Here is a 15780-nt window from a genome sequence, read left to right on the forward strand (position 1 = left end):
GGGTAATTTACCCGACGGTGCATGTGCAGTATGTCCGGCGCGGGAGCGCGCCTAATTTAAATGGGACTCGCCCCATTAGATTGGGCACGCCTTGCGCCGGATGGATTTAAGTTACACCGCTGCAAATTTCTAGGTAAGTGCTTTGTGGATCGGGCACTAAGGTAGAAATTTTGCGGCGGTGTAACTTAAATCGGACAATTTAAGTTAAGCCCGCTGGCTGTGGATCTGGCCCATAGTGACTGAGCGTGCAAAATCTTTCCTAATCAATCTGGCTAGCTTGAACTCATATTGAATGAGAACTCTACAGCCTACATTGCCACTTGATTTGGGATCTAACCTGGATGGACGAGTCATGAAGTGATTGTGGTGTGTATGGCTGATCGGGTGGCCACCCTTGTTTAGGCTCCATTCACACCTATGCATGTTGCTTTTCAGCGTTTTTTGCAGTGCTTTTTTTGCGGTGCTTGCTGCGTTTTTCGAAACAACGTTTTTACCACGATTTACTGTTTTTTTTGTTTTTATTTAGCTGGCAATTTTTTGTGAACATGTTCCATAGGAAACCATGTTAAAAAATGTCCCTGCATTTCTGCAAAATGCATCGAAAAAAGCATTAGTGTGAATCGAGCCTTATAGTTTAGACTAGTCTTATTTTAATAATATGGAGAGGTGTGGTGTTTTTTTACAATTTTTGTATAAGTAATTTTTTTGCGGTTTACTTAACCACTTCAGCCCCCGGACCATTTTGCTGGTCAATGACCGGGCCACTTTTTGCGATTTGGTACTGCGTCGCTTTAACTGACAGTTGTGCGGTCGTGCGACGTGGCTCCCAAACAAAATTGGCGTCCTTTTTTCCCCACAAATAGCGCTTTCTTTTGGTGGTATTTGATCACCTCTGCGGTTTTTAGTTTTTGCGCTATAAACAAAAATAGAGCGACAATTTTGAAAAAAATCAATATTTTTTACTTGTTGCTATAAAAAATATCCCCACAAATATAAATAAAAACGTTTTTTTTCCTCAGTTTAGTCCGATACGTATTCTTCTACATATTAAAAAAAAAAACGCAATAAGCGTTTATTGATTGGTTTGCGCAAAAGTTATAGCGTTTACAAAATAGGGGGTATTTTTATGGCATTTTCATTAATATTTTTGTTTTACTAGTAATGGTTGCGATCAGCGTTTTTTTTTTCAGTACTGCGACATTATGGTGGACACTTCTGACACTTTTGACACATTTTTGGGACCATTGGCATTTTTATAGCGATCAGTGCTATAAAAATGCATTGGATTACTATAAAAATGCCACTGGCAGTGAAGGGGTTAACACTAGGGGGCGGGAAGGGGTTAAGTATGTCCCTGGGTGTGTTCTAACTGTAGGGGGGGTGGCCTCACTAGGGGAAATCACTGATCTTCTGTTTATACATTGTATGAACACACACAGCTCCCGGTCCCCGCTCTGTAACGAGCAATCGCGGTTGCCCGGCGGCGATCGTGCCCGCCGGGCACGCGCACGGGACTCGGGGGCGGGGGGCGCACGCCCCTAGTGGCCTGTGAGAGCTGACGTAGAGCTACGGGCTCTCACGCAGGGGAGCCAACCTGCCGCCGTAAAACGACGGCGGCAGGTCGGCAAGTAATTAAACATAGGCTTATGAGGCGGGAGTTGCAATAGCCGGGGTGAGATATACCGTAAAAGCCAAGTTTTTTGCTGAAAATGCCCCCCCTCGGCTTATACTCGAGTCATCTTTTTGTGTCTGATCTCCCGGAATTTTGGGGACCTGGTATCGGACGGTCGTAGGTCCTCTGGACCCCAAACTTGGCACATATATAGCCCCCCTCTTCCTCCACAAGTGTGCAAAGTTTGTTGTCCAGGAGCCCTACGGCCGGGGAGCACCGATAAACTTCAATGGGAGTGCCTGAAAAGGTTTTTCATCCCTAAACAACTACTTGCTCCTCCTAGTAACTAACTTTTCATTGGCTAAAATATAAACGCTCAAGCCTGAATACACCTGAAAAATTGCTGTAAAATTGCTCTAAAGCATGAATACAGCCTCAGCTTTCCATGTTTTCCGTGTTTTGTAAACTCACTGGGCAGCCTCTGGATCTAATCTGAATGATCTGGGATTTGTTGGAGGCAGTAGGAGCCCATAGTTCCCAACTGTCCCTGATTTAGAGGGACTGTCTTTGATTTGGAAAAAAAAGTCCCCCTGTCCCTCTTTCCTCATTTGTCCCTCATTTTGGTCTGATCTACTGTATGTAGTTGTATATAAAATGCACTTTTTATCTTTCAAAAAGTGTTTCCCAGAGCCAAACCTTCCATCCAATCTCTAAATTTCTACATTTGTAAACTTCAAAGCCCATTATAAAGGAATTGTAGTTGTAAAAAAACAAACAAAAAAAAAAAACAATAATTTTTTTAAATATTTTGTCATTAGGAGGTGTGGCAGGGGTGTGTCCTATGCCTACTCACTTTTGCTAACAGGTGTCCCTCATTCTCATCTCAAAAAGTTGGGAGATACGGGAGCCAAATTCCACAGACATTAGAGTGATAGGCAACTTACTTGGCACAGTGAAATTGAGAGAAATTTCCTCCTTCAGGGATCTGTGGGTCACAATACAGGAGAATATATCTCCGGGTTCATCTCTACTATCCGGCCTCAAATTCAGCATACTGGTCACATTAAATGTCCCATCTCTGTTCCTTAATGGTGTTGTGAAAGAAACATCCTCATCCAAAGATGTGCTGGTGGTGATACCTTTACTGTGTTTAACCCACCGGATCTTCACTTCCTCTGGGTAAAAATTGCTGACTTCACAGAAAGCAGGTCCCGGGTATCCGACTTCGCAGGAAGCAGGTCCCAGGTATAAAGCTTCATTGAGTCCTCTATAAATCAGGTTGGTCTGTGGTTTAACTGTACGAGAGACATTTTTATTACACACTGCTATTCATTATTTCTATATCAAGTTATTACACGTTATCTTACAGCACTGAGAGAGACAGCGTAAAACTGAATCAGTCTTTGCATCAGAGGAGCTTACACTCTAATCCCCCCCCCCCCCACAGTCACACACTATTATTATACATTCATATAGCTCTGACATATACTGCAGTGCTGTACACGGATACAGTCACATCAGTCTCTGAACCAAAGGAGCTTCTCCACCAGGTGGTGCTGTTCTGCAAGGTGCTGTTGTCTCACTCGGCTTTGGTCTCAGCTGTGAGATGCAACAAGCCTTGGGGGTCTCCTACAGGTCTTTCCCCAGTTAGGGTGCAGCAGGCTAGGAAGGACCTAGGTTAGGGTGACCAGACATCCCCGGATTAAGGACACTGTCCCCGGACCAAGTCTGTCCCTGGTTTTGTCCCCGGATTGGATTTGAACAGGGGCTGGGGCAATTTCAAAGACAGTCAGTGCAGAATTAAAAAAAAAAAAATTCTGAATTACACCCCCGCTCCACCGCACCCTACTAGCTTGTATTTTTTTCCATTATCTGTGCCCCTTTCTGATGATCATGTGCTGGTCGGAGCGGAGGAAATATTTCTTTAGTTTCGAGTGCCCATCCAGCTCCGCTCGCATGTTCTCCTGCCTTGGCTCAAGTCCCGGCCAGCCACCTGCCTGCTTAACTCTTTGCCTTCCCTGGCGGATTGATCTTCCTCCGCTCCCCACCCAGTAGTAGCCGGGGGCCTGGAGAGTTATGCCGTGTACAGACGGTCGTTTTTCGTGATGAAAAAAAACGTTGTTTTTAAAAACGTCATTTAAAATGACCGTGTGTGGGGAAAACGTTGTTTTATGTCTTCTGAAAAACGACAAAAAAAAAATTCGAACATGCTTGAATTTTTTGTGTCGTTTTTCAAAACGTCGTTTTTTGTTTCACAAAAAATGACCGTGTGTGGGCAAAACGAAGTTTAAAACGACGTTTTTAAACCCGCGCATGCTCAGAAGCTAGTTATGAAGCGAGCTTCAATGGAAAAGAGTGGTGAACGTAACCTTGTTTTGCTAGAACATTTTGGAAAAACGATGGTGTGTAGGCAATGTCGTTTTTGAAAATGAAGTTTCAAAAACATCGTTTTATTTCATGATTTTAAACGTCGTTTTTTTTCATCACAAAAAAACGACCGTCTGTACGCGGCATAAGACTTGACAGACTGTGAGGCGGGCAGCAGCGGCAACGGGCAGAGAGTCGCTGATTGCCGCCATTACTAGTAAAAAATGTCCCCGGATTTCATTTTAAAAATCTGGTCACCTTAATCTAGGTGGGGGCTCTCCAGAGGAACTGAGGCCTACGCCACATGCTCAAGCTGCAATTTATCTTGGACTTGTGACTTGTCCCTATGCAGGGTGAGTCTTTACCAGGTTTCTAGGACAGAGCGGTGAATAAACGTTGCCATAGAGCGAAGGAGGAAGGGAAGCTTGCTAACCTGAAAGCTAAATTCAGAATGAATAAAAATCAATATGAAAAGGACTGGAACTTTAAGAGGCAAAGCCTCAAACTGAAATCTTTGGAGGAGGCATTGAGGAAGCAGGAAAAGTTGGTTGCCTCTTTGAAGGAAAGCATTGGCACGGTTAAGGAGAAATATTGCAAAGAAGAATGGTTCCAGCAGATAGGTGTCTGTGTAAGTTAAGGTGACCAGATATTTTAAATGAAATCCGGAGACATATATTTTTTTTTTTTTACTAGTAATGGCGGCAATCAGCCCGTCACCGCCTCCACCCACCTCACAGCCTGTCAAGTCTCACTCTCCGGGCCCCGGCTACTACAGGGTGGGGAGCGGAGGAAGATCACTCTGCCAGTGAAGGCAAGGAGATAAGCAGGCAGCTGGCTGGGACTTGAGCCAAGGCAGAAGAATATGCAAGGGGAGCTACAGTGATGAAAATAAGTATTTGAACACCCTGCTATTTTGCAAGTTCTCCCACTTGGAAATCATGGAGGGGTCTGAAATTGTTATCGTAGGTGCATGTCCACTGTGAGAGACATAATCAAAAAAAAAAATCCAGAAATCACAATGTATGATTTTTTTTAACTATTTATTTGTATGATGCAGCTGCAAATAAGTATTTGAACACCTGAGAAAATCAATGTTGATATTTGGTACAGTAGCCTTTGTTTGCAATTACAGAGGTCAAACGTTTCTTGTAGTTTTTCACCAGGTTTGCACACACTGGAGGAGGGATTTTGGCCCACTCCTCCACACAGATCTTCTCTAGATCAGTCAGGTTTCTGGGCTGTCGCTGAGAAACACGGAGTTTGAGCTCCCTCCAAAGATTCTCTATTGGGTTTAGGTCTGGAGACTGGCTAGGCCACGCCAGAACCTTGATATGCTTCTTACAGAGCCACTCCTTGGTTATCCCGGCTGTGTGCTTCGGGTCATTGTCATGTTGGAAGACCCAGCCTCGACCCATCTTCAAAGCTCTAACTGAGGGAAGGAGGTTGTTGCCCAAAATCTCGCAATACATGGCCCCGGTCATCCTCTCCTTAATACAGTGCAGTCGCCCTGCCCCATGTGTAGAAAAACACCCCCAAAGCATGATGCTACCACCCCCATGCTTCACAGTAGGGATGGTGTTCTTGGGATGGTACTCATCATTCTTCTTCCTCCAAACACGGTTAGTGGAATTATGACCAAAAAGTTCTATTTTGGTCTCATCTGACCACATGACTTTCTCCCATGACTCCTCTGGATCATCCAAATGGTCATTGGCAAACTTAAGACGGGCCTTGACATGTGCTGGTTTAAGCAGGGGAACCTTCCGTGCCATGCATGATTTCAAACCATGACGTCTTAGTGTATTACCAACAGTAACCTTGGAAACGGTGGTCCCAGCTCTTTTCAGGTCATTGACCAGCTCCTCCCGTGTAGTCCTGGGCTGATTTCTCACCTTTCTTAGGATCATTGAGACCCCACGAGGTGAGATTTTGCATGGAGCCCCAGTCCGAGGGAGATTGACAGTCATGTTTAGCTTCTTCCATTTTCTAATGATTGCTCCAACAGTGGACCTTTTTTCACCAAGCTGCTTGGCAATTTCCCCGTAGCCCTTTCCAGCCTTGTGGAGGTGTACAATTTTGTCTCTAGTGTCTTTGGACAGCTCTTTGGTCTTGGCCATGTTAGTAGTTGGATTCTTACTGATTGTATGGGGTGGACAGGTGTCTTTATGCAGCTAATGACCTCAAACAGGTGCATCTAATTTAGGATAATAAATGGAGTGGAGGTGGACATTTTAAAGGCAGACTAACAGGTCTTTGAGGGTCAGAATTCTAGCTGATAGACAGGTGTTCAAATACTTATTTGCAGCTGTATCATACAAATAAATAGTTAAAAAATCATAAATTGTGATTTCTGGAATATTTTTTTTTTTATTATGTCTCTCACAGTGGACATGCACCTACGATAACAATTTCAGACCCCTCCATGATTTCCAAGTGGGAGAACTTGCAAAATAGCAGGGTGTTCAAATACTTATTTTCATCACTGTAAATGGGCACCCGAAACTGAACAAATATTCCGTCCACTCCGACCAGCACATGATCATCAGAAAGGGGCACAGATAATGGAAAAAATACACCCCCCTAATCTAGTAGGAGCAGCGGAGTGTGGGGAGGTGTAATTCAGATTTTTTTTATTTTATTCTGCACTGACTGTCTTTGAAATTGCCTCAGCCCCTGTTTAAATCCAATCTGGGGACAAAACTGGGGACACACTTGGTCCAGGGACAGTGTCCTCAATCTGGGGACTGTCCCCTGAAACCGCGGATGTCTGGTCACCCTAGTGTAAGTACCAGCCAGAGGGTGGATTCCAGAGTAGCACAGGTAGTACAGATGGGGCGGTAAGGAAGTGGTTTCATGTGGTGACCCCAGTACTACCCCGTCTCAGGTTCTGTCACATCTGAATGAGTGTCTGCCCACTTCCATCCCCAGAAGCCTCCGCCATCTCAGGAAGAAGTTGAGGGAAATGGTGGATTGCTGCAATCCATTGAGGAAAGGTAATCTCCCTTAAATGGCACCAACTGAAAGGATGAGGAGAAGGATGTCAGTTAAGGAAAAGCTGTGTTGTGCTTAAAGTCAAGATGGTGGCAGTGCTAGAGTGTCTGCTGATGGAGGACATGATGGTGGTGTTTCAGATAAAGAACAGTTATAATGAGGGAATGCCTATGGACATGGAGGATGTTTCTGTGATTGCTGCTGCAAAGAAAAATATTGCATTTGCTGATGAATCTGTCAGGAAAGGCGCATTCCTGTGCACAGAAGATTAGTCTGTGGCCGATTCGCATGTGTGAAAGCACATCTACACAGGAGCGCCAATGGACACAAACGCCAGGCAGGCTATTTAAAATGATTGTAAAGGCTAGGTTTAAAAAAAAAAAAAAATTATAAAAAACAAGTCATGCCGCAACACAAGACCGTTTTTCATGACGAGCGCAGTGAGTGCCCGGCCGTGAAGCCGAAAGCTGTCACGGCCGGGTGCCCACACTTAGAATGAAGACGCCGGCCGGAGAGGGGGGGAGAGGAGCAGGGCACCGGCCGGCACGTCGCTGGACCATGGAGCAGGTGAGTGTCTGTATATTAAAAGCCAGCAGCTACACTTTTTGTAGCTGCTGACTTTTAACAAACAGTAAAAAAGACTGGAACTCCCCTTTAAAAGCAGTGTTGCTTTGTTAGGGGAAAAGGCTGGTGATTGAGCAGCCCTCTTTCCTCAGTCAGCAGGAGAGGACTGAGAGGATTCTGCATCTGGGGCTGTGTTGTCTATGTCATCTGTGTTGTCAGCTTCATCTTGTGTCTCCCTGGAGGAGGCACAGGATGCTGCTCCAGCGCCATCTTTGATAACTGTGAGGCAGCAGGGCTTGTGGGGAGGATTGTTCCTCCTCATGGATATGCTGATCGGGTGCCGCTCCTGTCTTCTCCCCTCGGGTGCAGAGGAAAGGGGAGAATCGGTGAGTAGAAGTGCTGTGGGTCGCTGTATGTCCTGTTGCTAAGCGGAGCTGAGGTTTCCGGCAGCCATCTTGCTCCACAGCCAGCCACGCCACTCAAAATGTATATATTTTAACAAACAAGTACTCCTTGGAGCCTTTAAAGTCCCACCCCATGGGGAAATATATCTTAGGTAAAGTGTGAGGTGAATGATGTGGAAGGTGGGTTGAATGATGCTGGGAGAGGAGTAAGTGGGGGGGGGGTGGTTGCTGGGGACATCCTGTGGGGCGGGGGATCTTCCATCAGGATTATCAAGTGGGGAAATGGAATGGTTGGAAGCCAAAAGGAAAAATGGGTAAGAGGAGGAGGAAGAATGTCAGTGTACCAGAACTGGTGAGGGTGGAGATGTCAAATACATTTGAGGTGTACCTGAACCTTCCCCTTCTCTCCATTCTCTCTATTTCCTTCACAAGTTTCTGCAACAAAAATAAAGCCTACAGTTGAAGGTTTTACATCTTGTGTGGACATTCCAATTTCTGCAGACTTTCTTCCCTAGACAACGAACTTAGAGGAAACATGCAAAACCCAAAAATCTAAACCAGCAGCTCCTTCGGTGGTAATGCTACATGTGGGGGCTCGTCCGGGATTATTTGCTGTTGCCTCTGACAACCGGATTAATGTGTTTCATTTTATTGGAAGTCTGCAATCAAGGAAGTGTTGGACTGTGCTTTACAAAAGAGAGAAAAGGGGTTAAGGGTACAGATTGCTTTGCTTTCTGTGTGGGCGGAGCCAGAAAAGAGAAAAGCCCGCTAGCTACGTGCCAGGTACAAAGTACAATAAAAGGAATGGCATAAATCTCCAGATAAGACATTTGTATATTACACATCAAATATAAACACCCGTCACTAACTGTCTAATCCCACCCCATTCTCCGATGGTCTTGACAGCAGATCTGGCACCTCGAAGAAAACACAAACATGCATAGAAAAAATATATCTTTCAAACAATATTTACATAGAAGTGAAGCTCGTGGTAGATGCGTTTTTCCAGTGATTCAAGCCACTCAGGAACTATATTTAAGGGCATGGTAGTCCATTTTTATTAAAAGGAAACAAAATAAAAGTCCAAACAAAGGTTTCCCACGCAGCGGGTTCTTCTCCATCAAATACACAGAACAGAAAATGCTAGCCCACCTGGCTCTTTGTAGCGGTATCTGTAGCAGTACTTCTGCACTTTATCCTGGTCACCCAGACCAGCGGACTCCTCAAAGTAGACAGCTTCCCCTTAGCTTCTACAGCTCTGCCTCTTGCAGTCACCAACATTCTGGCTGTCTCCTACAGCCTCTCTGACTCCTAGAGACCCTCTGTCTCTTGGTGTGGAGCTGTCTCCAACTGGGAGCCATGAGGTCTTCCCATACTCTCATTATAAGGGCTGTGCTCAGCTGAGCACACACCCTGCTGATCATCCACAAAATCTGGATACACGGTTGGAGATCCTGTCCCACATCAGACACTGTGGAATCTCCAAACTACAGAGCCCCGTGTCAAATTACCAAAACCTGGAGAAAGCTGCAAAAGCTGTCTTCTCCAGTCCACATCTACGCTCTGTAGTCTTGCACCTCGCAAATGTGCATACCCTGTGTCCATCAAACTATCCATTTTACCTTGATGTCCATTTTACCTTGACATTAGCTCCTACTGTCACAATATATATATATATATATGAAAAAAATATGTTTAGAGATTCTAACACCCTAGAGCAGTGGTCTCCAAACTGCGGCCCGAGGGCCGGATGCGGCCCTTTGCTTGCCTTTATCCGACCCTTGGGGCACTATTCCTCCCACTGATACCTGGCACTATTCTGCCATCTGACACCAACAATGGAGCACCATTTCTCCCACTGACACAATTAATAGAGCACTATTACTCCCTATGATACCAGCAATGGGGCACTATTCCTCCCCCTAATACCAGATGTTCACCAACAATGATGCCAGGAATTTTTTTTACTCCCGCTGGCCAAAGTCCGGCCCTCCAAGAGTCTGAAGGACAATAAACCGGCCCTTTGTTTAGAATCTTTGGAGACGCCTGCCCTAGAGAATAAAATGGCGGCCATTGCAATACTTTTTATCACACCGTATTTGCACAGCGGTCTTACAAGGGCACTTTTTTTTGGGGGGGGGGGTCTTTTTTAATGCAAAAATAAGACAACACTAAAGTTAGCCCAATTTATTTTTTATATTGTGAAAGATAATGTTACGCCGAGTAACTTGATACCCAACATGTCACCCTTCAAAATTGCGCCCGCTCATGGAACAGAGACAAACTTTTACCCTTAAAAATCTCCATAGGCGACGTTTAAAAAATTCTACTGGTTACATGTTTTGAGTTACAGAGGAGGTCTAGGGCTAGAATTATTGCTCTCGCTCTAACAATCGCACCGATACCTCACATGTGTGGTTTGAACCTCTCCTGCCGCCGATAAGAAGTGATCTTGCGGTACGTCCGCCACAGAGACCACTTCTGTCTGAAAGAGGACCGCCTGCTCTTGAAGAGGGTATGGGGGGGGGGGTTATGGTAGCTAGCTGCTACCATGACAATGGTATACCTTTTCAAAGTAGCGAGGTGTATCAATGGCTCCATTCCATTGGGTTAGCATACACAATTTAAAATTGTGACATGTTTACCATCTATTTACTCAGAAGAACATTTTTTTTAATATATATTTTAATAAACAAATAAGTATTATATTGTGTTTTTGCACATTAAAATTCCTGAAAGTATATTTTTCCAAAAAAAATGTGAATAACCACTGCGCAAATGTCATGTGGCAAAAAAAATATGCAACACCCACCATTCTATACTGTATGGACTGTTTAAAGAAAAAAAATTACATAGGCCCAGATTCTCGTAGATGGGCGTAAAACTGCGGCGGCGTAACGTATGTCATTTACGTTACGCCGCCGCAAGTTTTACAGGCAAGTGCTTTATTCACAAAGAACTTGCCTGTAAAGTTGCGGGGCGTAGCGTAAATAGGATAGGGGGCGTGGATCATTTAAATTAGGCGCGTTCCCGTGCCGAACATACTGCGCATGCGCCGTCCGTAAAATATCCCAGGGTGCATTGCTCCAAATGACGTCGCAAGGACGTCATTGCTTTCGACGAGAACGTAAATGGCGTCCAGCCCTATTCACGGACGACTTACGCAAACAACGTAAATTTTCAAATTTCGACGCAGGAACGCCGGCCATACTTAACATTGACTGCGCCTCATATACCCAGGGGCAACTTTACGCCCGGGACAAGCCTAACGTAAACGTCGTAACTTCACACTGCGCTGGCCGCGCGTACATTTGGGAATTTGCGTATCTCGCTAATTTGCATACTCGACGGGGAAAACGACGTCGGCGACACCTAGCGGCCAAAAAAAAAATGCATTTAAGATCCGACGGCGTAAGAGCCTTACGCCTGTCGGATCTAATGGATATCTATGCGTAACTGATTCTAAGAATCAGGCGCATAGATACGACGGCCGGACTCAGAGATTCTCCTTTGAGAATCTGGGCCATAATGTTTGGGGGTTTTAAGTAGTTCTCTTGCAAACAAAATGCTGATTTTACATTTAGGAGATGAAAATAAGAATTGACCCGCACTGGAACTGGTTAAACTTTAATAAAAAATAAAAAAACACACATTAAAACTGATTGGTTTCTATGCAGAGCTGCAACAGGTTTTTCACTCTGGAATTTTAATAAATGAACCCCCAATGGCGTGCTCACCAGAAGGGTGACCTAAGACCCACAAGAAGAAGTAAACCCTAAAAAATAGCATAGCATACTAGCTCATTATGTGGCACTTACCAGGGATCGAAGCCCCAGAAGTGCTCCTCGTTCCCCTCCGCCGCCATGTCACCTCAGAGCTTCTTCCTGGTATCGACGCTCCGGTGCTGTGATTGACCGGAGCAGCGATGAAGTCACTCCAGCGCATGCGTGCGGCGTGACATGCGAGCGTGACCGGCATGCGCCGTAGACATCGGTGCAGTGTTTTCTGCAAATATCTCCTTTACCGTGTAGGTTAAGGAGATATTTCTTGCACCTACAGGTAACCCTTAATCTAGGCTTACCTGTAGGTGCAAGTTGTCAAAGTGGGTTTACAACCACTTTAAAGGCCTTGTCAAAAAAGTAGTAATCAACATCAGCCACTGGGATATGTGAGATACAAGAAAAGTAACAATTTCAAATGCCCTATACAACCAACATTCAGTAGATATTTGCAGCCTCACAAGTAGTATGCCAAGGAAATACTAAACACTGCAACAAGAAAAAACAAAGTGAACTAAATAGTGCCAATAAGACATTCATTGATAGTACAATAGATAAATGGAATTACACTTACAAACTATGTATGGGTCATTCAGAAAGAGTTGTCTTCACCAGAAGTAAAATTGTAAACAATTCTGACTTTTCGCACTACTAGCCGCCATGTGGGGATGAATAGTCCAGACTGCAACCAGAGCAGCCGCACAACCACCCAGGATCTCAATAGTAATACAGACATCCCATGACTCTATACAAGCTCCACATCTAAAACATCACTATTGACATAGTAAGAGTGGCAAGGATGTGGAATTTCCTTCCACAGGCGGTGGTCTCAGCTGGGAGCATCAATAGTTAAAAAAAAAAAATATATTAAATAAGCACCTGAATGTAATACTGACATATAATCACACACATAGGTTGGACTTGATGGACTTGTGTCTTTTTTTCAACCTCACCAACTATGGGCCATATTCTGAGTAAAGTTACAACGGAGTATCTCAGGATACTCTGTGGTATCTCTCTTTTTTGACCCGCGTATCTATGCGAGTGATTCTTAGAATCATTTTCGCATAGATACGTTAAAGATCCGACATGTGTAAGTCACTTACACTGTTGGATCTTAAATGTAATTACCCAGCCGGCCGCTAGGTGGCGTTTACGTTCAGGTCTCATTTGTTTATGCAAATGAGCCTGATACGCCGATTCCCGAACGAATTTGCGTCGCGTAACCGTCGCTTACGTCGTTTGCGTAAGCGTAAGTGTAAGGTTACCCCTGCTATATGAGGGGTAACCTTACGCCAGTCCCACGTAGGCCATGTTAAGTATGGCGTCGGGTCCGCGTCGTCTTTTCCCGTCAGGTACGTCGTTTCCCTAAGTCGTTCTTGAATACGACTTTACGTCAATGACGCACACGTCGGCGTCATTGACGTTTTCCGCCGAGTACTGGAGCATGCGCATTGGGCTATTTTTAGCCCGACGCATGCGCAGTTCAATCGAAACGGGGGCGCGCTTAATTTAAATGCAAGCCGCCCCCTTGGAATTACGCGGGGATACGCCGGGCCAATTACACTACGCCGACCCAAACTACGGAGCAAGTGCTTGAGGAATACAGCACTTGCTCCTGTAAGTTGGGGCGGCGTAGTGTAAATGGCTTACGCTACGCCCGCCTCAAATCTACGAGAATATGGCCCTATGTAACTATGTAACATGTTGTAACGGACCTATGAACCGTTCTGCCTACAGAGGACTGCATGACTTGTATTCTGAGCTCAAAGGGTTAATTATACAAGGGACTTTTTCACTGCTAAATGCTAAGTGACGCTCTGTTGTGTATTACCAGTTAACAGCCTCCTGTCAGGTATATGCTAACGTAATGATGTGTGAGTGTGTATTGTTCTAAAGGTTAATTGAATTCTATTGAGAAAGGAATGTGCCCGGCCAGGTCATGTTAAGTGAATTTCGGTGCCGGAACGTCTAGAGACTGATTGATTCAAGGCGATGTCATTATTTCAAAGCATGTGTATTGAAGCCCCCCCACTGTGTGAGGAGGGGGGGCGGAGAGTGTCATTGTCCCTGTAAGTTGTTGTAACCATATAAAAAGGGAGGTGAAATGTGCAATAAAAGTCAGTCTTGTTTGACCCTTCAACACGCAGCCTTGTCTCGTTCGGGAAGGGGAACCCTCTCTCTCTCTCTGGATCTATTGGACGGGGATACCGGCGGTACTTGCATATCGCAGCTTGCCAGGGAAAAGGACGTCTCCAACGGCTGAGACCCTCACCCTAGCTGGGTAGCCGTTACACATGTTTTGAGGCTTTTCCTCTTCATCAGAGTAGTAGCAGTGTCCGAGCCACCATACTGAGGAAGAATCTCGAAACATGTCAGTGGTGGAGTCTTAGATGTGAGTTTGCAATTCTTTGTATTCCTTTTTAGTAATAATAAATATCATATGGGCACTATTTGGTACTCCTGACTTTTCTGTTTTCTTGCAGTTATCATTGTATACCTGATACATGAAGAGTAGATGTAGCGGAGTCGGCATCAGGAGTGACGATAACAGAGCAGTGATAGTCCCCTTCATCTGTGATCTGAATGTTGGGTATAGAAAGACTGGCGTTGCCTTGTTGGAGGTCTCTGTCATTCATGTGAGATCCAGGTCTGGATGATTGATGGTGGGAATCATGAAATTGGTAAATTGTGTATTCAGTTCCATTTTGTAATCTGCGACTCCATCTAACTGATAATATCTGTAGATTCAGTGGTATAAGGACACCAGACAGCAGACAAGGGATGGTGACATCTTCTCCTCTAAGAGCTTCAGTAGGACCATCTTTCCCAGTAACTGTCAGCCCCCGAACCTGAAAATCACCTAAAAAAAATGGAATGAAAAAGAGTGATGACAATTGTACGGGAATTCTTGTGTAGCGCTACCCCTGCAAGGACCACTAGTAGTACCGGGTCCTCTGTTTCTGCCTCAACCCCAGTAAAAGCCTCAGCCCCTCTGACACTCCAGGTTATACTCACACAAACAGGTAGCAACTAACAAGCTTTGTGACACTAGGGCCCAGATTCTCGTAGGAGTTACGCCGGCGTATCTCCAGATACGCCGGCGTAACTCTGAGTTTGAGGCGTCGTATCTATGCGCCTGATTCTTAGAATCAGTTACGCATAGATTTGTCTTAGATCCGACCGGCGTAAGTCTCTTACGCCGTCGTATCTAAGTTGCATATTTACGCTGGCCGCTAGGTGGCGCTTCCGTCGATTTACGCGTCAAATATGGTAATGAGTTAGATAAGCCAATTCTCAAACGTACGTGCGGCCGGCGCATTTTTTTACGTCGTTTACGTAAGGCTTTTTTCGGCGTATAGTTACCCCTGCTCTATGAGGCGTACTAATGTTAGGTATGGACGTCGGAACAGCGTCAAATTTTTCACGTTTTACGTTGTTTGCGTAAGTCGTCCGTGAATGGGGCTGGACGTAAGTTACGTTCACGTCGACTAGGCATTAAGCGGGCGCAATTTAATTTGAAAAATCGACGTGATACTGAGCATGCGCGCGCATGCGCCGTTCGTTAAAAACGTCAATCACGTCGGGTCACGATACATTAACATAAAACACGCCCACACTAGCCTAGTTTGAATTACGCGGGCTTAAGCTTTATTAGATACACTACGCTGCCGTAACTTAGAGCGGAAAATGTTTCTGAATACGGGACCTGCCGCTCTAAATTACGGTGGCGTAGTGTATCTGAGATACGCTACGCCCGCCTAAAGATAGGCGTTTTTTAGAGAATCTGGGCCTAATTGATTACGTCTTAAAAGTTAGACACAAAACAGGTTTGTAGAGTCAGTGAGTATATTATCACTTAGCAAAGATGATGCAGGATACAAAAAAAAAGGGAATATCAAACTTTCCCTGGGTTAGCATAAACAATAGCCTCCCCATCTATTAGTGTGACAACCTGCAGCCTCAAATGAATATTAACAATATTAAGGCTATGCTGCTGGTGTACACTGGTGGTGGTAAAGCTAGGCCTAGGCCACCGCTGAACAAGCAACTCAATAACTGA

At 45.0% G+C, this 15780-nt stretch overlaps 1 protein-coding gene across 1 annotated transcript in view; it reads right to left on the bottom strand.

Moving 5' to 3' along the window:
- Positions 1-15780, bottom strand: part of LOC120916956 — a 72962-nt gene that overhangs the window by 46509 nt on the left and 10673 nt on the right. The window contains exons 2-3 of the mRNA XM_040327894.1: positions 14218-14580; positions 2557-2907 (exon numbers count right to left, since the gene is read on the bottom strand). Coding sequence (XP_040183828.1) covers positions 2557-2907; positions 14218-14580 — 714 coding nt within the window. The remainder of the gene's footprint in view (positions 1-2556; positions 2908-14217; positions 14581-15780) is intronic.

The sequence above is a fragment of the Rana temporaria genome, chromosome 11 (genome assembly GCF_905171775.1).
Source record: "Rana temporaria chromosome 11, aRanTem1.1, whole genome shotgun sequence".
Lineage (NCBI taxonomy): Eukaryota > Metazoa > Chordata > Amphibia > Anura > Ranidae > Rana > Rana temporaria.